This window comes from Erithacus rubecula, assembly GCF_903797595.1.
Source record: "Erithacus rubecula genome assembly, chromosome: 3".
In the NCBI taxonomy this organism is placed as follows: domain Eukaryota; kingdom Metazoa; phylum Chordata; class Aves; order Passeriformes; family Muscicapidae; genus Erithacus; species Erithacus rubecula.
In genome coordinates this window covers 46,778,029-46,802,204 of record NC_136689.1, presented here as the reverse complement: position 1 = coordinate 46,802,204, position 24,176 = coordinate 46,778,029, and the positions used below count along the sequence as shown (strand labels likewise).

Genomic DNA, 24,176 nt, shown 5'->3' with positions numbered 1-24,176 from the left:
GTGAATAAAGCCATGTTGACTTTGAAGGGGTGTTGGGGGTTGAGTGTTTTTCCATTACTGTGTCAATTAAAAGAATTTTTCCCATTATCATGCCAATGGAGCTGGCCAGGCTACACCCAGGATCTTTGATGACTCTAGACAAAAGGAGTAGGTTGGGAGCGGATTCCGGAGGGTACTCCTGTTTCCGGCGAGCTCGGAGGAGGACCTCCCATCTCCAGCCCATGCGGCTGAACACAGGAGAGACAGACCCTGGCTATTTTAGTTGGAATAGTAAGTACATGCTCAGGTAATAAGTGGCTAGGACTTCAAAATTACATAAAGTATCACAGAATCAGAACAGTTTGGATTGGAAAGGACCTTTAAAAGTCATGTAGCCCTACTCCCCTGCAATGAGCAGAGCCATCTTCAACTAGCCCAGATTCCTTCCATCCTGAGCCCCATTCAACCTGATCTTGAATGTTTACAGGGATAGGGCTGCTACTACCTCCCTGTAAAACTGTTCCAGTGTTTTACCACCTTCATTGTTATCAGACCCACAACTAGATATAGTTTTGTATTTAAGAAAATAGATTTCCTAATAAAAAACAAAACATGCAAAACCCATATTGTTTACTGACACTTAGGCCATGTCTTCCCAGCACAAGAAAAATTTTGGTAAGATTGCAGCTCTTCTATTGCATTATTTATTTTTTTTAATTTTTTTTTTTTTTTATTAAATTATCTTCTATGTTTCAAGGGAAACAACTCCCTATACTTCTCTGACGACTGTGGGACTGTTTGAGTTTCATGTCTTTCTAAGGAACTAATTATTGCCTTCTGAAATTTCATAGCATTGATTGCTAAACATATTAGCTTTCCTCTCTGGGATCTTAATCAGCATTAAGATTCCAACAGGCTCTTTGCATTCATTCTTCACCACTTCTTTTGCCCTAACACCACTTCCGAGCTCTGGCACAAAAAAAAACTGGTTATATCTTCCTAAATTATTTTAAATGAAATCTAGATACTTTGGTTTTTATTTGCTTTAATAAAAGCAAATTCATTTTTAATGCACTGCCTCAGAAAACAATCCAAGCTGGAATTGGTCAGAATAAGCTTGCAAGATATGATCAGGGAGGGCTGACCTCCAGTTGGACCAATTGCCATGCATATATGAAGTCCTTTGGTGACTGCTTGCAGCCAGAGAAATAGACTTTTTGACACCCGCTTCCACACAGAAATTAGGGTTTTGGCACAGACAGCACAAAATTTTAAAGCTTTGTGCAAGTGACATCCAATAAAATGAGCTGCATCTCTGTGATACAACAGAAATATAAGGAACAAACAAAGATTTTCCTGTCTGGTCAGGGCAGATACTGACAGTGCAAATAGCTGTCAGCAACAGCATGCACAAGGAAGAGTTGGAGAAAATGTCTTCTGTCCCTGACTGAATGCTGAGTTCCAGAATATTCATACTCCCATTTCCAGCTGCTCTGGGTGATGCTTGTGGTTGTCCAAGGCCACTGAAAACAGATCCCTCTTCTAAGTTCAGATCCTGGAGCAGAGCCGGATTCATTGGATCTGAAGTTCAGTGCTCCCCATGCTCCTGGTGCTCCCCAGGTCAGTACGCAGTCAAGGTGAGTGCAAAATAGGTCACCCTGTCTTTGTCCCTTTTAATCCTTTTTCACCTGCCCTACTCATCCTAACAGTTCCTGAATATTTTCCTGCAAGTCGAAACAAAAGTGCACCATGGCCAAGATAGTTGTCACTACAACCTGGAGGTTCAGGAAGCCTCAGGCAGGGAGGTGGTGGGGCAAGACTGCTGTCTTCCATTCCGGTGTTTTTGCCAAGGTCAAAACCTGGGGAACCTGAAGTTGGCCTCAAAAGGGACTGTTGTGGAGATCTGTCATGCTTGGGGGCACTGCAGCCACCTGTACATATGGACAGGAATTAGACAGAGTGAAACTTGTAGCAAACCTTCCAGACATTGCTAAGGACAAAATGTCCTTGGAAGGCAAAGCACCTTATAGCAAGGTACCACCAATCCAGGTCTCACACACTTAACACTCACAGAAGGGGTTTTGCTTCTTATTCTACATGTTCCTCAGAGGAACTGTATCTTCTTCATGCCCTTGGTCAGGATCATCCCGTTTAAAGTAACACCTGTGAAGAGATACTTCTCATGACAGGCTTTTTTCTTTTCCCTGCTGCAAAATGAAAACTACTTTGTTTAATGCTGTCAGCATTTTAAAATTAGTGTACAGTTTAAAAGATGAAGACAGGTGTTTATGAAGAGGATGAGAAGAAGCTGAAGTTACATTATACTAGATTAAGAAATGCCAATTGTAGAGTGGAATGATGTCTATTTCTTGGTGCTGCAGCTACAAGTAAGACATGAAAAAACATTAATATACTCTGGTGTTTTACACAACAATACACTTGCTACATCACCCTGACAAGACACTGCAGTGACACTGCCATCGTGGAGAAGCTTTTGCTTCTCTGAAGCCCCATTTACAGCCTGTCTGAAAGCAGCAGTGGTTACTGTGCTTAGGGAAATGCAGTGAAGAGCTCTTGCTTACCAGGAGATGCTGGACTGCTACCATCCCAGTATTATGTCTTGAGATGGAAAAATAAAGGAAGAGACAATATTACAGGTAATCTTGCATCCCTTTTGATACTGGGAGCCTTAAGTTGTGAAGCCTTGAATGGGCCACCAGTGCAAGTGCACTGCACCACGCAGACCCTATCTGCAGAGTTACCTCCTTTTGGTTGTTCAAGCTGTTGTAGGATTTTCTTACATGAAAGAAAATCCATTCACGAATTCTGCTGTCAAACAGAAGGGATGTTCACATGAGAGCTCCTTACTGCATCTGTAAATAAGGGAAAGGCCTCACAGGTGGTATAATGGCTGGTATGGAGGGGCAGCTGCCATCAGCTTCTTCCTTTACAATGGAATGAGGTTCTTCTGTGCGGACAAGGTGTTTGTGCAGCACAGCACAGGCCCAAATCTATGCTGGGTGTGTGTCATGATCTGCTCAACACAAGTGGGAGTCAGGATGGTTCGTTTGACCTCAGAGTGCAAAAGACAAGCAGCAAGAGACTAAAGTTTTATTCAATAGCGAACAGCAATGCATTTTATTGAGTACCAACAACTCCGTTTTTGCAATAGAGAGGACAGATACAAAGGAAACAAAGTAAAGAGAGAGAGGGGGGAGTGGGGCATAGCTGCCAACAAATGGGATGATGTCCTCGTGGTCTTCAGCCAATAGACGTGTCTTCCATCCATGGGGAGATCTCAAAAGTCTTCTTCAGAAAGTCATCTTTTATAGTCCTTTTTCAAGTTTGTGTCCATTGCGTTTCTCATCCTATTGCTTGGTTCCACCAAGAAGAACCTGGATCCATCTCCTTGGCACCCACCCTTTAGGCATTTATACACATTAATAAGGTCCAAGTGCAGTCATCTCATCTCCAGGCTGAATAGGCTCAGCTTCTTCAGCTGGTCCTCCTAAGAGAGATGCTCCAGTCCCCCAGTCAACCTTGTTGCCCTCTGCTGGATCTGCTCCATGTCTCTTTCTTACTCAGGAGCCCATTACTGGACGTGGCACTCCTGATGTGGCCTCAACAGAACTGAGTAGAGGGGCAGGGTCACCTCTCTCGACCTGCTGGCAGTGTACTCCAGGAAATCACGGGGTTTCTAGGCCTCAATGGCCCTGCTGGCTCAGGCACAGCCTGTTGTGGCCCGGGACGCTGGGGTCGGACACGCCTTGCAGGCCGCGGCCCCGGGGATCCCTACCGCCGCAGCGCCTCAGCCTCTCCGCAGCGCGGCCTCCCGCCGCCAGGGGGCACGACCCTCCCCGGCGACGTGCGCGCGGCCGCCCCGCTTCCCGCCCCGCTTCCCGCCCCGCTTCCTGCGCGGCCGCGGCACGAGAAGGGCTCCCTACATGGCCAACGTGATCCGGCGGCTGGATGAAGCCGTGGTCAACCGCATCGCCGCCGGCGAGGTCATCCAGAGGCCGGCCAACGCCATCAAGGAGATGATTGAGAATTGGTAACGCGGGGTCCGCCCCTCCCGCAGCCCTGCCGCGCTGCGTGGGGCGGGTGGGTTTTGCTGGGGCTGACACCGCGTCCCGGCCCCGGCGTGCAGCGAGGGGCGAGCGGGAACCCTGGTGCCGAGGAGGGGTCTGTACCTGTGTATGCTCATACAGAACACACGGGAGGCAGCTGCGCTTAGAAAGCCTTGTTCCTGCCTGCGTTTGTGTTCTGGCTTGTGCTGTTATTTTTTGAGAAGCTTATGAATTGTTCACTTTCGGTACCAGGTTAATAATTCATAGAAACATTTAGGCTGGAAAAGACCTCCAAGATCGTCAAATCCAACCTCTAACTCACCACTCCAAATCTACCGCTAAGCCATGTCCCTAAGCACCACGTCTTCAGGTATTTTAAATACCTTCAGGGTCAGCTACTCAAATACTTTCTTGGGCAGCCTATTCTATGCTTGACCACCCTTTCTGTGAAGATATGTATCCTAATATCTAATCGAAATCTCTTCCTGGCACAAGTCGAGGCCATTTCCTCTTGACTCGTTCCTTCGAAGAAGTGGCCAACCCTCACCTTGGTACAACCTCCTTTTAGGGAGGTGAAAGCAATAAGGTCACCCCTGAGCCTTCTTTTCTCCAGGCTAAACAGCTCCAGCTCCCCCAGCCTTTCCTCATAGCCTTGTGCTTCAAACCCTTCACCAGTTCCTTTACCCTTCTCTGGACATGCTCCAGCACCTCAATGTCTCACTTGTGCAGAGGGGCCCAAAACTCAGCATGAGATCTGAGGTATGGCTTCACCACTGCTGAGTACAGGGGAGCAATCACTGCCCTGGTCTCCTGCTGGCTACACTATTGTTGATACAGGACAGGATGCCATTTGGCCACCTGGGCACATGCTGGCTCATGTTCAGACAGTTGTTAGAGCAGCACCCCCAGATAATTTTCCACATGGCAGCTGTCCAGCAACTCTTCCCTGAGCCTGTAGCGCTACATGGGATTGTTGTCACCCAAGGGCAGGACCTGGTGCTTAACCTTGTTGACCCTCATGCCGTTGGCCTCAGCCCATCAATCTAGCCTGTCCAGATCCCTCTGCAGAGCCTTCCTACCCTCCAGCAGATCAATGCTTCTGCTTAACTTGATGTCATCTGGTAACTGAATAAGGCTACATTCAATCCCCTCATCCAGGTCATGTATAAAGATAGCAAACAGATTGAAATTGCTTTCTTGGTTTCTTGTTTTCTGCAGTTTGGATGCTAAATCTACGAGTATCCAGGTGACAGTTAAAGAAGGTGGTCTGAAGTTCATCCAGGTTCAAGATAATGGCTGTGGTATCAGAGTAAGTAAATAAAGTTAACAGGTGTATTCTGCTGTTTAATACTACCTTTTAAAAAAATATTTCAATTTATAAGTGTTTCTAATCTTGAAAAAACTCAGGAAGTGAGTGTTATTTGTCCCTTTCACATAGAAAGAAGATCTGGACATTGTATGTGAGAGATTTACTACGAGTAAACTGCAAAAATTTGAAGACTTGGCTAGTATTTCTACATATGGTTTTAGGGGCGAGGTAAGCTCTTCATCAAGGTTTTGAAACTTCATTGTTGTTATTCTGCTGTAGTGGGTTGTACATATTATCAAATTCCTGGTACTCTTTATAGAAGCTTCTGTTTTCTGAGAGAGTCTGCTATGTGAATATAGTTCAAAATACATTTCAGTGTCTTTCAAGCTTAGGTGGATGCCTATAGGGAGGTATATATTCTTTTTGCTTTCTGGAAAAAGATTTTATTTTTTAATTGAAACAAAGCCTGTCAAATGATGGTTCAGGAACCTACAGGTGAAAAACAGTGGAATATTTGCATGGAAGGTGAATTTTTTATGTCAGACATTTTTCTAAATACCACACTTAAAATTAAATGTGCAAAATGTACAGCATTCTTCATTTATTTTTTCCTATAATACAAAGTTAGTATCTCTGACCTCTCAGATATCGTGGTTCTTCATATTGTCATAGACTATATCTAAACTCTGGAAGAACAGTCAGGGATGAGTTTGGCTTTCCTGTCTGCTTAGATACATAGATCCTCACATGTCCCAGAGAGCAGACTGCTTGGATCCTCTCATACACTTTCAACATAATCATCTCCACAGCCAGTGGAGTCTGGTCCTGAGGCTGGTTTCATGCAGACATGTCCCTTGAGTTTTCCAGGAAAACCATTGTGACCTAACTTTGTAGTATTACTTACAGTCAAGAGAAAGGCTTGGGCAGGAGTGAGAGATTAACAGCTGAAACCTTCCAGCTGCTTTCTTGTGAACACAAAAAAGAAAACTCACTGTCCTGGTTTAGGGCAAATTTAGGAGAAAACTTCTAAAGGGCACCCCCAGGAACCAAACCCAAGCAGCCTCTCCCCCAACTGGTTTGGGAAGAATTTTTCTCAGAGAGAAGTGGAAAAAACCTGTTTATTCAACATGCAAAACACTGCCCAGCACAAAAAATTAACAATACCGAACAACAAAATCTCTTGCCGCTCTGAAGAGATGACAAATTCAGAAAGTCTCTCTCCTGTGGGTGGTAGCTCTGCTCAGTCTGTTATCAGTCCCTCTGGTGCTGGAAAATGGCACTGTCCAGGCCAGGCCTTGGTGGGCTGCAAGCTCCCGGTGCTCCCCCGGGTCCCCAGTCCAGAGCAGGTTCAAATAATTCCAGGAAAAAAAGGAAAAAACTGTCCAGGGAACTCCTCTGCTTCAGTTAGTCAAAAAATAAAAACGAAGGAGAGCTGTCCACCAAAGTGACACAATCCAGGAGAAGAAGCGATGAAACTTCTATCTCTATGTTTTGAAAACAACTGCCTCAGACATTCCACCACTTCTCCTTCCTTCCCCCTTCACTCTCAAATCCAGCCTTAAAGGTTATTAAGATTAAGCTACAAAACTTATTTTTGGGCTAAACAAATGAATGGAGATACAATTCAACATCACAAGGTCACTCCAGGACAGGCACAGCTGTAATAATTTTGCAAATTTCTTTTAGTTACACTACATGGTTGCATCATCAGAGATAACAAAATATTAGGGAAGCTAGAAGGATCTTCTGGATAAAATTACTGGAAATTTTGTATTATAGATACAAAAGTTTGTTTAAGCCTTACTGATCTGTAGTTTCCTTGTAAGGATTTTTATTTATTACTTGCAAGTGATATTTTGAAATTTAGTGATGGTATTGAAAGTATGGACATGTCTCAGTGTTCCCCAGAGCAAGGTTTGCAAAGATGCTTTCTCTTTTTCTAGGCCTTGGCTAGCATCAGTCATGTTGCCCATGTTACAGTAACAAGTAAAACAGCTGATGCAAAGTGTGCATTCAGGTATGCTGCCTATAATCCAGGTGACTTCTGCTACATGCAATAACAAACAGATATATCAATTTCAGAGCTCCTGTTATGGAGAGGGGTATGGTAAGTGCAAGTATCAAAAAGACTTGGAATGTGAGAAAATACATTTTTTCAAATTGTAAAGGTAAGCTTTAGCTTAATAATGTATTTTAAAATCGGTGTAGGTGGGCAGGAAATCTTGAAAGAACTTCTATTTCTAATAGTTAATATGGGTTAAACATTTGTCTTTTTCTCAATTTCAGGATTAAAAAATGTATCTATATTATGGGCATCAAGTCTCAGAACAGGAACTTACAGCTTAGTTTGTTATTGTATCTTTACAATATAATAGGTGTTTTATCTTATCCAAAAAGAGTTTTGAATATTCTTTTGAAAATTTAATTTAAATTATAAGCTTTTTCTTAATTTCTCAACTACTTCTAAGAAAAGGGAGTGGGGAAAAAAGAGACATTCTGAATCTTGGTTTATCAAAATATCATGTGATTATGGTCTTTCTTGCCTTAAATACATAGGGTATACTAGAGGGAAAGAAAACGTCTATCCTTTGAATTTTTGCATGTCTATACCTTGCTGAAAGACGTACGTGAGTCAGAAATCTCTTACACTCAAAATCCTGTTAGTGTGAAGGGAAACAGATCTTAGACTAAAGTCAAGAATTTCTTGTTAGCATAACTGAAGTGTAAAGTCTAGTAGGACAATTGTTACTAGGCCATGTAAGCTATTAAAGAAAGAAAAAAATGCAGTAATCCTGTCTTTAGATGAAAAGTCTCACTAATACCATTTCAAAACACATATGTCATGATCTGCCTCCTTTCCTCTGTTATTATTCCCTTTTCCCCACTGCCCCACTGGCTCTTACAGTCAATGAAGACAGTTTTAGTCTAGCAGAAAGGCAGAGGAAGCTAATTGTCAGTGTCCCAAATTCTTTGCTGGGAGGAATGTCCCAATGATGGGATTTCTTTTGTTTTTGTCCATTATTTTAATCTGTCCATATCTGCCCTCCTGTAAATCTGGATGCTTGACAACTTTTTATTTTCTTCCTAGAGCTACTTACAGTGATGGAAAAATCAATGCCTCTCCGAAGCCCTGTGCTGGAAACCAAGGAACTCAGATCACGGTAGGTTTTTGTGCCTGTTCTCTCTTGTTCCTTTTCTGTTCCCCTTGCATCAATTACATTGTAAGGTAGATAACAGGATAATCTCTGAAGTTGCAGTTTGTTAGGTATACCTAGGGAGTCAAGGAATAAACTGAATGTTGATTTTTCAGAACCAAAGTACTCTCAGAAATTTTATATATAAAATAAAAATAAACAAGATGGATTTAGATTAATTCTATAGCAAGAGAGAACTTTTAAAATTGTTTTTAATTGTGAACTTCTTTTATGTAGGTTGAAGATCTCTTTTACAATGTAAATACAAGGAGGAAGGCTTTAAAGAATCCAAACGAAGAATATGCAAAAATACTAGAAGTTGTTAGCAGGTAAACTAAAATAGGAGGCTCCCATATATACTGCCATGGGGAGTATCAGGGTTTTTTAGAGAGACTGGCAACTGTGTTTGGTGTCATTTTTTGGTGGTGGTGATTTTGTTTGTTACAGTTTTTTAAACTATTTGTTAGTGTGCAGTGTCGGATAAACAGTCAGTCCAATCTGATGTGAAAAATCCGGATAAGAAGTAGTGTATTCTATCTGTGACTATTATTTGTAAGAATTCCAGCAAAGAAATGGTGACAGACTCGAATGAGTGAACTTTAAATGTACCTGGGCTGAATGGAATTAATGTAAAACCTGCTCAGGAACATTGAGATTTGGCTGAATACAGAAAAGTTGAATGGCAACTTAACATCCTCAAAAAGGAGCAATATCACTTTAGCTATTGCATGTTCCCGTTTTGGGACTCTTGGTTGCATCTTTTGCCGCTGCTGTAGTCTTGCATAGGGTGCAGAGGTTTTGCAAGCAGGATCTTCACAATTTAAGCAAAATAATGGCTTTACACTTTCAGAAGACACAAAAGGTAGCAAAGAGTAGGAAGACTGTATACCAAGGTTTAGCCTATTTCCCAAATAAACTTCAAGAGTCTTTTCAGGGTTAGGCAGACTTCAGCCAGGAGGTGGAGGGTCAGATCCTGCTGCTCTGTTGAACAGGATGATTGAAGTCTTGCTGAGTTACAGCTGTCCAGCTCATTGGTTGTTCTTTTTCATTAGGATTTTTCTATTAATTTCTCATCTTGCAAGTTCCTATGGTGTTTTTTCTCTTGATGCAGTAATTTCCCTAGAATTTTGAGCCAAGATTATGCAGCTGTAGTGTATCAGATCTCAGCAATGGCATCCCAGATAGCTGAACTGTCTAGATAGGGGAAGTTAGAAGGGCGGGCCAGCCATTATTCAGATGCTTTTCCATTGTAGTTAAGACCTGATTTTGTTACACTGAGGATGTTTTGATGGGTTTTTTAGTTAAACCTGTACAGGGAAACTGAAAAAACAGGCCTGTAGAAGCTCATCCTTGAATTTCTTATGGTTACAGTTGAGCTATAAATAAGACACACTTTTGGGTTTTTTTATCTCTTCAATCTACAAAAGCTCAGCTTGGCTCAAATTGCATTACTGTCTAAGAGGAAGGGAAATTGCTTGCCTCCATTACTAGCTGCTTTTCAGCAACAATTACCTATTCTTCCACATACTTCAGACTTACATTTATCTCTTTTTCAGGTATGCCATCCATAACTCAGGCATCAGCTTTTCAGTTAAAAAGGTGTGTAGATAAAATCTTTGCAACTTCACTGTGTCTGTATGTGTGTATATACATAATGTGTATATCTGAAAATACCAGAAAATTTGCCCTGCATTTTTGCAACAGGAAGAGCACAGAGAGCCTTCCCTTATACTGAAATGTTGAAGGGTATGTTGGTGCAGTTTGGATAGAAAGCACATCAGTTAGAAGTAAACAAGCCAAAAATATATTTGTCAGGAGTTTGGATGGTTCTGTGTGATCAGTGCTGTATTTGGTTTAGCTTTATGTGTTCTTTCAGTGTCTCTGGAGAGCTTGGTTATTAAGTGTTGTATGAAAGAGGCCGAGGTAGATTATCTTTCTTCTGTGCAATTCTAGGTAATTATTTACTGAACTGAGTGTATTCCTCACTTTCCAGGGATGGAGTTACTAGCCTCAGGGGTCTGATGTGCTCTAGATGATCTTGTAAACATGTGCCATCTACCATACATTGTTTTTTTGAACGTAAATGAGTAAATAAGAATACAAAACAATATTATGTCATTCCCTACAGGTTTTTTAGAAATGTTATTGTTTAATTTACAGTATTTCTAAAATTTCTTCCAGAAAGGTGAATTGATTCATTGACTCATTCCTGCTCTCTTTAGCAAGGTGACACTGTGTCAGATGTTAGAACCTTATCCAACGCCTCAACAGTGGACAATATTAGGGCCATCTTTGGAAATGCTGTTAGCAGGTACATTGATGTCAAGTTTCCTTTTGATAAGAAGCTTTCCAGTGAATCACCCTCCCTTCTGTCTTTAACGACCAAGGGCTGTCATAACTTTTCTTACTTCTTTCGCAGTTAATTTCAGAGAAGAGGGAGTGCTGCAGTTAGAGCTCTCCCTTCTTTTCAGAATGTGACTTTTTTTGTGCACCTTAGAGAAGACGAAAGTTACAAAGTTGTTCCTTTAATGCACTGAAAAGGAGCTGTCTGCTTGTAACTTTCTGTGTGCTCATATGAAAACAGCAAGCTGACCTTGTATTCTCTATTCTATCTGTATTCTCTACAGATTCCTTGACTCTTCCTATACCATGAAAATCTTACCTCTTCTTACTGTCTGCTACCTGATGATAAATTTTGAAGCTACTCATACTGTTTTTATCTGAAATCTTATGGTTTCTTATTTTGATGAAAGCTACATTAGCTGAAGCTGTGTAAATCAAATAGAAAAATGAAAAAAAGTCTTTTGAAGATGTATCTGCCATTTTAGGAAAAATTCTCTTTGTAAGACTTTCAGCTGTGAAGAATTCATTGTATGAATTTGTCCCGTGAATAGCTAGATGTCTCTGATTCTGTTTTGTTACTGATTGAAGTCAAGTTTCACATTTAATGAATGTAACTTCTAATTAATGAAAACACCTTCAGAAAGCACAGCAAAATAGAGAGGCTGCTAAGTAATGAGGTTTGCAGTGTTCTACATATTTCTTTAATGTGCATTTGTTTATTTCTACTACAGATCCTCATTTGATAATAGTTTTTCCTTTGTACAGTTCAGGATAGATTGTCCATTTCAAAGTAATGTTTTGATATTTTTTTTTCAAACAATAATTTAGCCAGTTCAAGGTGGTGTTAAAAACTGAACACAAATAAAAATGGCATTTGGTATATATTGAGGTTGAACTGGAAATAAGTAGCCCTTAAGTCTGTTCTGTGTTAACTTTAGAAGTTGGCATAATGCCTTCATAGAGAAACACTGTGCTCACAAACTACCAAAGTGGATTTTCCTTGACTAATGAATTATGAAAATTATAAAAACTGTTATGAAAATAGTCAACATTAGGGTCTATGTGCATGAGCAAGAGAGAAGTTTTTTAACATTTTAATGACTTCTTAACAGACCACCAAGACATATTAGACTGACAAAAGTGGACAAAGTAGTCCAAGAAAAAATGTGTTTGTTTTTCCCTGGTTGCAGACAATTTTGAAGTGCTCTTGTCAATCTCCTTCAATGACTTAAACATTGAAATGCATATTAGAATTACCAATAGATTATAATCCTATGGATACTGTGATATATTGCAGTATTAAAAGGATAATGGGGGTATTTTTACAGATTCCAAACATACAACATTACCAATTTACACTTAAGAAGAGGAAATTATCCAGTTCGGATTAAATAATTACTGTGTCCCAGCAATCAGTGTTTGAGTTCTCAAATAATTCTAATGTTTTCATTAACTGTGATAAAAGATAGTGCCTATTGCTCAAGTCACACTACTTCATATACTGATCTAAGCCAAAGTTGACCCTTAGATGAACTTTCCAACCAGTTGTTATATGATATTTGTATCTGCTCATTAGCAAAATTCACATGATCATTAGCAAAATGTGTAGTGTTACAAGAACATACTTATCTTTCCATATTTAGAGGATGGACAAAGCTGTGAAAACAGACATCTCACCATGTTTGGAGATCAAAGCTAACTCCCTTAGTTCCTCCTTGGCCCAGCCAAGCTTTGGGTGGAACCCAAAAGGAGAATGAAACCAGATGTTTCTGCATTACAGTTATGTGAGCTTTTTTATTCAACAATATAAAAGCTGGACCCTCTCCCAGTGAAGGTGTAGTCTTCACCTACGTGTGAACATACTGTGTAGGATTTCCTAGTTACTAGGAGTGGTTCTCCAGTTTTTTGCTATAACCGGGGCTCCCCAGCTGATGTGTGGATCTGGATGATGGTAAAGTGTTAGGGGTGAATTTGTTTTCTTAATCACTGTAAGCAATCTTTTGTAGTAATGATCAGGTGCATTACATATATTATTCTTTCATATTTCTTTGCTGATTTGAACTATAGTTAATAACACTCATCCCTTATAGTTGGTGTCTGTGTCTTTTATGCTGACCCTGCCAACTGGCAAAACAGAATATCACTGCTGGTGAGTACTGTTCAGTATTTATATCAACAGAAGAATTAATTTTTTTTGTGTGTTTCTGTCAAACTTAATAGGGAACTCATAGAAGTGGGCTGTGAAGATGCAAATCTGGCCTTCAAAATGAAAGGTTATATCACGAATGCAAACTACTCTGTGAAGAAATGTGTATTTTTACTCTTCATAAACCGTAAGTTTAAAAAAAAAGGCAGTATATTGTACAGTCATATGTTGCTTGCATAATCAGAAGAACAAAACTTTCTTAAGACCTTCAAAGTGTGTGAGCATTCTTAAAAACATTCTTAAGAATAAATATTACAGTTAATTGTAAATCATAAAATGTTTTTTGATTTGTAATGTGCATCACACTTGGCACTGTGTTTAGTGGAAAACAGTTAAGACTGGACCTAAAGAAACTGGAGTATCAAGGTTATGGCTGTGTCCTGCCAGCTTACACAGATTGATCTCTCCATTCTGTAGCAACACTGGCATGAGTTGCCACAAACCTTGAGTGTATAAAATAATGAAAAGGTAGTCTGGTTATTTCAGTATTTGTGTAAAAAAATACTTCTAAGTGTAAAACATGCTGAGAAAATACTGTATATTCCTGATTTTATATGAAGAATACATAGGTCTTGGGGGAAAGTGAGTATAATAGATTTGTGTTGAAGACACAAAGCATGAAGATGTTTGTCTGAAGGAGTAGCTGGGCACTGTGCAGTTTGTTTTAGCTGGGCTCTTTGGAAACAGTGCTGTGTTCTGTGTTTCAGATCGGTTGGTAGAGTCAGCTGCTTTGCGCAAAGCCATAGAAACTGTGTACGCTGCTTATTTGCCAAAAAGCATGCACCCATTCCTATACTTAAGGTAAAGTAATAGGAAGAAGTGACCTTTTAATACTGTCTTGTAGGCTAGTAGGTCTTGTAGGTTGAGTAGGTTTAGAAGGACATTTATGTTCCTTATGATAGTTTTTTTTAGAAGCAGTGAGTATCTGTAATTTCAGCTGAAGTTCTTTCCTATTAATTCATGAGACACTGCAAGTAAAATATATTTATAAAAGTGGGGTTTTGTAGCTGTACAATGAAGAGGTTCGTTTAAGCTTAGCTATGTAAGCTCATTTTGGTGAGTGATTTTGGATTATTTTTTAATTATCTAAACAAGTCTGACTGTAATATAACTTCAGTAGGTTTCAGGATCTTTTTGACTTCTTTGTGTGGAATAACATCCCCAAGCCTGGCAAATTTTGTCAAATTTGAACCAATTTTTGCTTTCTCTGCCATCCCTGTGATATTTTAGGTTAACTTATTTTAAAATGTTTTCCAGCCTGGAAATAGCCCCCCAGAATGTAGATGTGAATGTGCATCCTACAAAACACGAGGTCCATTTTCTTCATGAAGACAGCATTCTGGAGCGTGTGCAACAACATGTAGAGAGCAAGTTATTGGGCTCTAATTCCTCAAGGATGTACTTCACTCAGGTGAGAACATGTATGGTGTGATGGCAGTTCTGCTTTATTTTAATGATCAGGGATAATTTATTCAATAGTAAAATCTTTGCTGATATGATGTTTATCAGTGTGGTACTGGTCCCTTTAGATCTTTGCTCTGTTTCCAGAGCACTTTAATATACTGGTAGTATAATATATCAGTGTTAACAATATGGCAAAAGAGAAAAAAATTATGAGAACATTTTAAGTACATTTCTATAAAGTACCTGATTAGTTGTCTTGATTTTTAAGTATGTTAGCCTTCACATGTGGTAAATTATTTTTTTTATTCTGCTTTAGTTTATGTGAAGAAGATGTGGTTGAGGAAATTGTTCTGTGTATTTGATAACGCTTTGGATTTAATCGTACCAGAAGAAACTCCATAAGATACTGTCTCTTTATATAAACCATAAGAATTACTATATTACCAATATATTATTATATACTATTACCAATAAGAATTACTATAATTTTTATGCAAACTAATTTCCTTATGTTTTTTTTACCTTAAAGATTTTTTCTTTTGAGACAAAGGAAAGGTAACTAATGATTTTAACTGCCAAGATTATGACAATCATTCTATGTGGATAGCAAGTGCAAAGCTTTTAAGCAGTTGACACTGTTGCTGGGGGTTTCACATTTGCTCTGAGCAATAGTATACTGTGAGAAGTGTGACTAATCTTCCTGATTCTTTTTTTCTCATTGTTCAATCTTTTCTCTTTGCTTCCTCATGTCTGAATGAAGACATTGCTTCCAGGGGTTGACTGCTGTTCCAGTGAGGTTGTAAAATCAACAGCAAACTCTTCTGTGGTTATCAAGGGAACCAATGATAAAGTTTATGCACATCATATGGTCCGCACTGATTCCCGAGAACAGAAATTGGATGCTTTTCTTCAGCCAGTGAACAATCCCCGAAGTGCAGACCCCACTGAAGTGGTAACAGAGGTTAATGCAAGACCTCCAGAGAGTTCAAGTAGGCCTCAGGATGCTGAAATGGCAGAAGTCAGTGACTTGGTTGAAATGGCTGATATTCAGGAGGATACGGTGAGGCCTGGGGAGCCGAGTGAGAGTGGACATTTGTCTCCCAGGACTTTGCCTTCTCGGTAAGTCCCACCTTTCCTGAACTGATGCAAGACTACCTATTTATTTCATGGTATAGCCCTGAAACTATAAATTTTTCTGATCTCTTTGGACTTCTGATTTTCAAGAAGGGAAAAATTCTGTAGAATAATTTTTCGTGACATTTTATTGAGAAATTAAACCTAATCAGTGAATAAATCACATAACTTGTAGATACATTTTGTTACTGGAATAGAATGTCTATGCATACTGAAAGGCAGGAAGCAGTATAAATAACGACATTAGTGTAGGGAGATCATATTGGTCTGTCTCTTTCTGGTAGCCTCCATTTTGTGAGGGATAGAAACACATCACTGAATTTGATTTCATTACCCTAATTAAGGCTGAAGTGGTATAAACTTCTATAGCTCCTGCAGGAGCTGTTACAGGAGGCCAAAGTCTTCTGAGGGAATTTGATTCACTCTCCCCAGCATTACAGAAAAATGGGCATGGAAAAGAAAATAATTAGAAATATCAATATTTTTGATGTGTCCTTTAGAGCCCAGTTTGCTTAACTTAAGCAAGAGTTGCCTGCTGTGATTGGTATTAGAGTGTCACAAATTCTCTTATAGTTCTGAACTACCCTTTCCTAACAAATTATTCCTCAGAAGCAAAATAGAACTATCTTTCTGAGAAACTGTCTGCATTTCTGTGTTAACATATGGCATGTGAATTGAGCATCTCATCTGCTGCTGTGTTTGGCCTAAGTGATAGGAGAATTGAATGTAATTCCTTTTGTTTTTGGTATTACAGGAAGAGACCATGGGAAGACATGGACATAGAATTGGAGAAAAATTACACCAGAAAGGATATGACTGCTGCCTGCACCCCTAGAAGAAGAATTATCAACTTGACCAGTGTGTTAACTCTCCAGGAGGAAATTAGTAACCAGGCACATGCAAGTAAGCAGGACTTGTTTCTCAAAATTACTGTTATTCCACCAACTAAATATGACTATTTGAAATCAGAAAAAGTATTTAAAAGAAGATCCAGTAAACTTACTGGGCTGCTAAGCAAGATTTTAATGAAAGCTTTTGCTTTCATTTTTATTTGTATCTGTCCCACTTATGTGAAATTGTGAGACTTGTAAAATACTCCCTTTTTTTGTTAAGAATTGTTTTAGACAAAGGTAAATGTTTTGCAATTGTTACAGTGTGTTTCCCTCTTAATTCAGGCAACTTACACTGACTCATATCCTTATTTTTCATATGTCTAAATGCTAGGAATCTCACATCCTGGGGGTTTTGTTGGATTTATTTTGATTTTTCTGTTTGTAAGAATTAGGGACTCTCCACAAAGACATCTGTAATAAATAACTTTTCTATAAATTGATAAGAATTTTAAACTTTAGAAAGCATGAACTTTTACTTTACTTGTGCTCCAGTAAATGTTTTGCAGAAGACTGGTATTTCTGACTCAGTAATTCGAAACCTGACTGTCACTGTTTAAATACTGAAATCAAAGAGTTGTCCCCAAACCTTAAAATACTCAAAAATGTCTCAAAATGCAGGATAAAACTTGTGAAGCTGCCTGAGGTTGTGTTTCATCTTCACATCTGTAAGAAATACCTAAAAGAGACTTGGAAAGAGAGAAATTTTTTCTTAGTCTGTTACATTGCTTTAGAAAATATAATAGTGGAGTTAAGGTACCATAGTGCTTTGTATATGCTGTGACTGCAGTTCCAAACAACTGTAAAAAAGCTGTCCCAAGGATGGCAACTAGTGAATATTTTTTTTGTGGAATGCCTGAAATGAACTCTTTCATGAAATCTGTCTTGTCACACCCTTCCCAGCCTTCTCACTCATATGTATATTTTTTTTTTTAAGTTTGTGAGAGAAAAGTAAAGAAATTATGAAAAAAAATATTGTGGACCCATTCTATCACACTTCTAGAATTTAGTTTGATAATACTTAGATTGTGTTGCAAAACAGGGTTTCTTGCAAAGCACCTCAAGTTTTTGGAGTATGTGTGTGTCCCTCACCAATCTCCTGTAGCTGGAAATTAATTTTGGAAGGCTATTCAAGCACAGGGACTTGAATTTTATTTTTTTCTAATTTGCATTTGTAGTTTAAATGTTAAATAACTATTCTCCCTTATGCTTTAATAGTATGATTGTGCACAAAAGTTATTAATATTTCAAAACTTGTGAATAATTTGCCATACAAGGATATATAAGAAGAAGCAGAGGTGTGGGAGTGACTGAACAGTAATCTCAGACTTACACACTACAAAAACACAAACCACTCAATTAAATAAACGAGGGCAGGGTTGCAACTATGAAACTACATTCTTTTGTTTCTTCGCCACCTCTCTGTTTTTTCAGAACTTCAGGAGATGCTACACGAGCACTCATTTGTTGGTTGTGTCAGTCCTCAGTGGGCTCTGGCCCAGTACCAGACAAAACTGTACCTTCTCAACACAACAAAACTCAGGTAAAAGAGTTGTTAGACATGTTGGCAGTTGAAGTAAGTGCCAATTGTGAAGCTAATTAGAAGAGGGAAGGAAATGACAGGGTGAACAATATTGTTCTCCTGTTGCCTCTGATAAATCATAAGACAAGATTAAGCGGTCCATTCAGAACCCTGGAAACAAGTATGTCTGGCACACTTGGGAAAAGTCGCAGGGAATCAGTGTAATTAAAATGCTAGCTACTGTATTGTGTACTCACAGACAGTGGGAATGGAAAGACTTTTTCTTGCTTCATGATGATTAGATGATTTATGATTACCATCATCATCATCATCATGTTTTGCTGCAGGATCATCTACACATTTACACCACCCTGTATAAAACGGGCTTCAGAAAAGTCCAGTTGAGTTAAGAGTATCTGCAGGACATGATTGTAACAGGAAATTTGTAATGATTGTAACAGAAAATTTGTAATTTTACCTGTGCAGCCCTACTGGGCCAGCTACATAAATTTTTGTAACAGATCAGAATAGACTTGAGATAGACATGTCTATTAATTTCCCAGTTCCTTTCTTACAGTGCAGTAAAGGAGTAAAGAAGTTGAAATATAAATTATCAGGAAGTAAATTGATAGCAGTTGGATACTTGAATATGTAAGATCTTTATTAATAGGACTAGATATGTATATCTGATGTTTCCAGGATGATCCCTACTTTCCCCTCTTAATTATGGTAACTTGGAGATATGCAATCCTGTCCATATAATTATTTTTTGTGCTTCAATTCAGTCAAGAACTCTTCTACCAAATACTTATTTATGACTTTGCAAACTTTGGAGTCTTAAGGTTGTCTGTAAGTATAATTTTACATTATATCCTATAGAAAAAGATTTTTTTTAAATGTAATTTCAGACAAATGTATAGTTTTGGTTGCACAGTCAAGATGGCCTTTGTCCACTATAGGAATGTTGTTTTGTTTCTCAGTAAGACCAGAATGTAGAAAACTTAGTAATTTTGTAGCAGCTACTGTTAGATTGTCATCCTGGCTGTTTGTTATTAGTCTCACTTGTAGTTATTCACTGAGTTTTGCTGTTGCTCATTACATTGGGACAAATAATTAAATTGAATATACAATCTGCAGAAATACAGTGTTGATTGCCAGTGCTTATTCTGTAAAATATCACAGTGCTCAGTGGGATTGTGGACTGCAGAGAAAGAAGAAAGAAATTCATACCTTTTTAGCTTGCTTGTGATAAACAGAACTGTTAGGTCTGCAGGCCAGAAATAGTGTATTACAATTAATTAGTATGTGAAGGAAGAAGTTACAGATTTCCAATAGAGTATGCTGATTGTTAACCAAAGTTTTGCCTTCTTCATTTTTAGGAGCCAGCTCCTTTATATGAGCTTTCAATGCTTGCTTTAGAGAATCCTGAAAGTGGCTGGACAGAAGAAGATGGTCCAAAAGAAGGGCTTGCTGAGTACATTGTGGAGTTTTTGAAAAAGAAGACTGAAATGTTGAAAGATTATTTCTCTCTTGAAATTGATGAGGTAACTGAAGCTGTTACTTCTGACAGTAAATGACTGGTGGACTTGGCAGTGTTAGGTTTATGGTTGGATTGGATCATAAAGGATTCCATTAATTCTATGTTTTGGTTACAGATAACTGCAGTAGTTTGCTTGCAGTACTTACCATCACTAAGAAGTAGTTCCAGTAAGATTTTAGGTGGCATAACCCTTTCATTTAAAATGCTCAGGACATACACTGCCTTTAAGAAGGGTGCTGCACAAAGTTTCTATTCAATTAGTTACCAAGTCACAGAATGTTTTGGCTCGGCAGGGTCCACAGTGAGTCATCTGTTCTAACCTTGCTCACGCAGGGTCATCCTGGAGCATATTGCACAGAATTTTGTCCAGATGGAGATAGTTCTTGAATATCTCCAGTGAAAGAGACTCCACAGCTCTCTCTGAGCAATCCATAATTTAGTAATTGCTTCTATAACTAGAATGCACATCTCATAACCCACAAAGTATGCATCTTAACCAGCTCTCAGGTCAGACAAGGCTGCAGCACCACTGTGCCTCTCAATGTGTCTTTTTTTGTGTGGCTTAAGACATCCCTTACTTCATACAAAAGGGAGCAGCTTCATCATTTGGATATTTGTCTGGGAAGTGTTATCTGTGTAACCTAGAGCTAGAGGAGAAGGTTGAATTCAACCACTCTCTGATCTGAGTGGTTTAGTCCATGCCTTGTGAAATTAAACACCACCAATAACTCTCTTCATGCAATGTCTGCCTGGCACTGGGCTTAAAAAACTTGTAAGGCTCACTGAGTTTGGTAAGAATCAAAATATATAAGAGTTTTGGTGCATTTCCATCAAGAAAGAACTCTTTTTTTTTTAACTGAAGCAACAATGTTGCCTTGCAGACAGGAAATCTTACTGGGTTACCGCTTCTGATAGACAACTATGTCCCACCATTGGAAGGACTGCCTATGTTTATCCTGCGCTTGGCCACAGAGGTATATTCTCTCAAAGATTTTATTAATGCACAATTACTTTTTTTACTTTAAGCAATTTCAGCCTGCCTTAGCAGTTTCTGATGCAGCTTAAATGTACTGTTATGTGTTCCAGATGCTGTTCTGTGGGTTACTGATTACTTATGCTTTGCCTCTGTATTCATAACTACTGACTGACTGAGACTCTATTTTGATTTAAAAGCCTGCATTCCTATCCTCTTTTTTCATTCTATAGTTCTGCTTTACCAGGACAAAAATGTCCAATACATTAATATAAATTTTCCATATTAAGACTGTATGAAGTCTCTGACTCCTACCCAGGTTCTATAAAATTACTTTTTCTTTTTTTCTTTTTTTTTTTTAACAGGTAAACTGGGATGAAGAAAAGGAGTGTTTTGAAAGCCTGAGTAAAGAATTATCCATGTTCTACTCCATCAGAAAGCAGTATATAATAGAGGAATCCAACCCAACAAACTCTCAGGTATGAGAATACTGTAACTAGTCCTGTGAGCAGGTAACTAACAACCTACAGGAAACTTCTACTCTTTCAGATATAGACTTCTAATCCCAGCTCTTTCAGGGAAGTGAATCAAATAGCAGTGTGGCAAGATTCTGAAAGAAAGTGGCTTCAATTTTCTGAAGTATTATAGGTATTGAGGAAACCTTTTAACTTTGGACATTGTAGTGTACTTAATATTACAAACCTCCTTAGCCTTTGAGTTGGGAATGTATTTTTTATGCTATATTTGTATAGAAGAATAAGAATGCATATAAATTAAAAGTACAATCTGATTGTGTCTAAATATCTGCCTAGTTGATCAGTTAAGCTCAACCATTCTGCAAGTGACTTTATATACCTTAGAATTAACTGTATAGAATGAACTTTCCTAATACCAGCAAATTTTACAATTGCTGTAGTGAAGTTTTTGAGATGTGTTCTCTTCTAGTTAAACAGCATCTCCGTTTGTCTTTGTTTTCCTGTATTTCAGAATGAGGATTCTGAGTCTGGATCGACAACATGGAAATGGACTGTAGAACATGTGCTTTACAAAACTTTTAGGACTCATCTTTTACCTCCTAAACACTTTGCAGAAGATGGCAACATTTTGCAACTTGCTAACCTGCCTGACCTGTATAAAGTTTTTGAAAGATGTTGAACAAGTAATAATTAAAGACTGTTTTTAAGATAGACACCATTCATGTTATCTTCAGTTTTACTTAGTAGAAGATGAAGTGAAATCTTGATGGAAGAAAAAAAGAGGGGATTTAGTATCCTACTAAACTGCTAACATGACAGTAAATTGTCTATTTTCCTTCTGTTCATCAAAGTATTAAAAAAAATCATTTTTGCTGTGTCTAAGCCCAATGAAAATCCCTAGAATAAACCCTCCATTTACACTCTGAGTTTCCCTATTAACCAAACTGCTAACAGAATACACTTCTACTGAAGAAAATATACTGGGTTAAGTGATTGTGGAAGAAGACAGCTTAATTTACTTGAAATGTGAATGCTTTAACTTTGCTTGCCTCTGGAAATCAAACTAGGTTACCAGCATTTTTTTAAGTGTGACGGTCACACAGTCACTCCAGGAGGACTGCAGCCACCATTTAATCGGGCTGCTACCAACACCCTGACCAACAGGGTGTCAGGTTGTATTCTGATTTTGTCAGTGGTTTTTTTGTATTACTGCATTTTATTTTCATTTTCTTAGTAAAGAATTATTATTCCTATTCCCATATCTTTGCCTGAGAACCCCTTAATTTCAGAATTATAATAATTTGGAGAGAAGTTTACATTTTCCATTTCAAGAGAGGCTCCTGCTTTCCATAGCAGATACCTGTCTTTTCAAACCAGGAGAGAATCCAAGAAGACAAGTCCTCTCAAGATGGGTATCTGCTGGCCTCAAGTAAACAGGGGAATGTGTAACTTAATATATTTCAGGGGTGCCAAGTGCAGATGCTGAATTTCTTACCTTTGATGAGCCAGCTTCAAAAGAATGGAAGTTCTCAATAGTACAAAACCACATAGTTCCAGAAAGCATCTTCTTCTTTCTGCTTCCCCTCTTTGATGACCATCTTGGCAATGGGATAACTATTGGAGTATCACGCCTTCCTGAGCCAGCAAGAGCAGCAAATGAAGTATGAAGTGAGCAATTTGCTTCAGGTGGCCTCAGCCCACATACTACATCTGGCAATGAGGGGGCATGGAAATTGTGGAGAATATAGGAGCTACTACTGGAAATTGTATTTGTATTGTGATTCCATTGTATCTTGCCCTTGCTAGTGTGCCTGTCTTGTGATTTCAGGATACTGCTGTATCACTCTTCACAGGTAATGCCTAATATACTGAATAAGTAAATTTGATATTGAACATGAAAAGTTCCTGCTGTAAAACATCCAAAAGAACCTGGACTCTGACATGTGCATGTGAGAAATGTCTCTAGATCACCACAGGCATGCTTAGATTATATGTTGTGACATGAGAGTCTCATGCCATGTAACAAATGCCAGCTCCTCATCACATTGCTGTGTGGGATCCTGAACCCCCACAAAACTAATAACCCCCCAAATCATAAGTATATTCTGAGTTTCTTCTGCTTTTGGTGTTTTTTTCTCCTTTTGGTATTTAATGGAAACCCAATTACATAGTGCTAAGTTTCTGTCACAAAATGAAAAATACTCATAATAAAGGTCAAATAGGGTTTTCTTCTAATCTGTATATATTTCAGAGTTTTAAGTAATCTGATACAGCTTAACAGACTTTTTTGCATAAAAAATACAGGAAGTCTTCCTTGAAAAGTGTATTTTGAAGTTAAGATGGCAATAAGCCATCAATCAAAACATTCCTGTCACACATACATGACAAGCAGGTAATGGTATTTGCTTTACAGCTTACTTGGGTTATTTTAATTTTTAAATCTGCCTTGGTTTAGGACAAATTAGAGGATAACCTCCATAAGGAGGCCCCCGAAAAACAAACCCCCACGACTCCTCCCCCCACCACTGCCTTCGGGAAGAATTTCCTCAGAGGAAAAGTGGAAAAAGCCTGTTTATTTAGCAAACACAAAAAAACTACTCCCCAACACAAGAAAAAAAAACCAGTCACAGATGACAAAAGAAATTCTTTCACCAGTCTGAGAGGATGAACAAACTCAGAAAGTCTCTGGTGCTGGGGAGGGCTGAACGCTTAATGCTTATGATGAAAATACTGACTCCGGGGGCCCCTTGATGTTCCTAGGTCCAGTCTGGAACAGGTTCGGGTGGTATTCCTAGCTAAACTAACTAATAAGAAAAAAACAGAAGAAAAGCAAAGCAAAGCCAAGCTTGCAGGCAGAAGCGGCAGCAAAAGCCAGCAAGCCAAGCAGCTGCCCTCCCGCCAAGCCCAGACGATGGAGGTGGGTGCCAGCTAACTAGATAAAACAAACCTTCACTTTCAGAGTCAATTCTGAAAGCACCGAAAATAATTCCAGGCATGAACAGCACACACGATTGGGGATACAAAGCACCCTAACATCACCCCAGGATAAAATCTTTGATTCAAATCAGCTTCTTGAAACAAAACTTCTTAAATCTCATTTTCAATCCCAACAAAAAACACATTGCAGAGAACATCAAGT

General features: G+C 38.9%; 1 protein-coding gene across 2 annotated transcripts; it reads left to right on the top strand.

The window, feature by feature from the left end:
- The first annotated feature begins 3,671 nt into the window (after positions 1-3,671).
- Positions 3,672-22,787, top strand: MLH1 (mutL homolog 1). 2 transcript variants are annotated; one of them, XM_079299697.1, is made up of 19 exons: positions 3,672-4,030; positions 5,265-5,355; positions 5,485-5,583; positions 7,299-7,372; positions 8,444-8,516; positions 8,787-8,878; positions 10,106-10,148; positions 10,772-10,860; positions 13,113-13,225; positions 13,806-13,899; positions 14,356-14,509; positions 15,263-15,621; positions 16,391-16,539; positions 17,961-18,069; positions 18,834-18,897; positions 19,428-19,592; positions 20,470-20,562; positions 20,927-21,040; positions 21,549-22,787. In XM_079299697.1, exons 1-19 carry the CDS (start codon positions 3,687-3,689, stop codon positions 21,714-21,716), a joined length of 2,487 nt encoding a protein of 828 aa, XP_079155823.1. In that variant the 5' UTR covers positions 3,672-3,686; the 3' UTR covers positions 21,717-22,787. The 2 variants fall into 2 exon arrangements, with proteins under 2 accessions (XP_079155823.1, XP_079155824.1); XM_079299698.1 differs by lacking the exons at positions 10,106-10,148; positions 10,772-10,860.
- Positions 22,788-24,176: the final 1,389 nt, after the last annotated feature.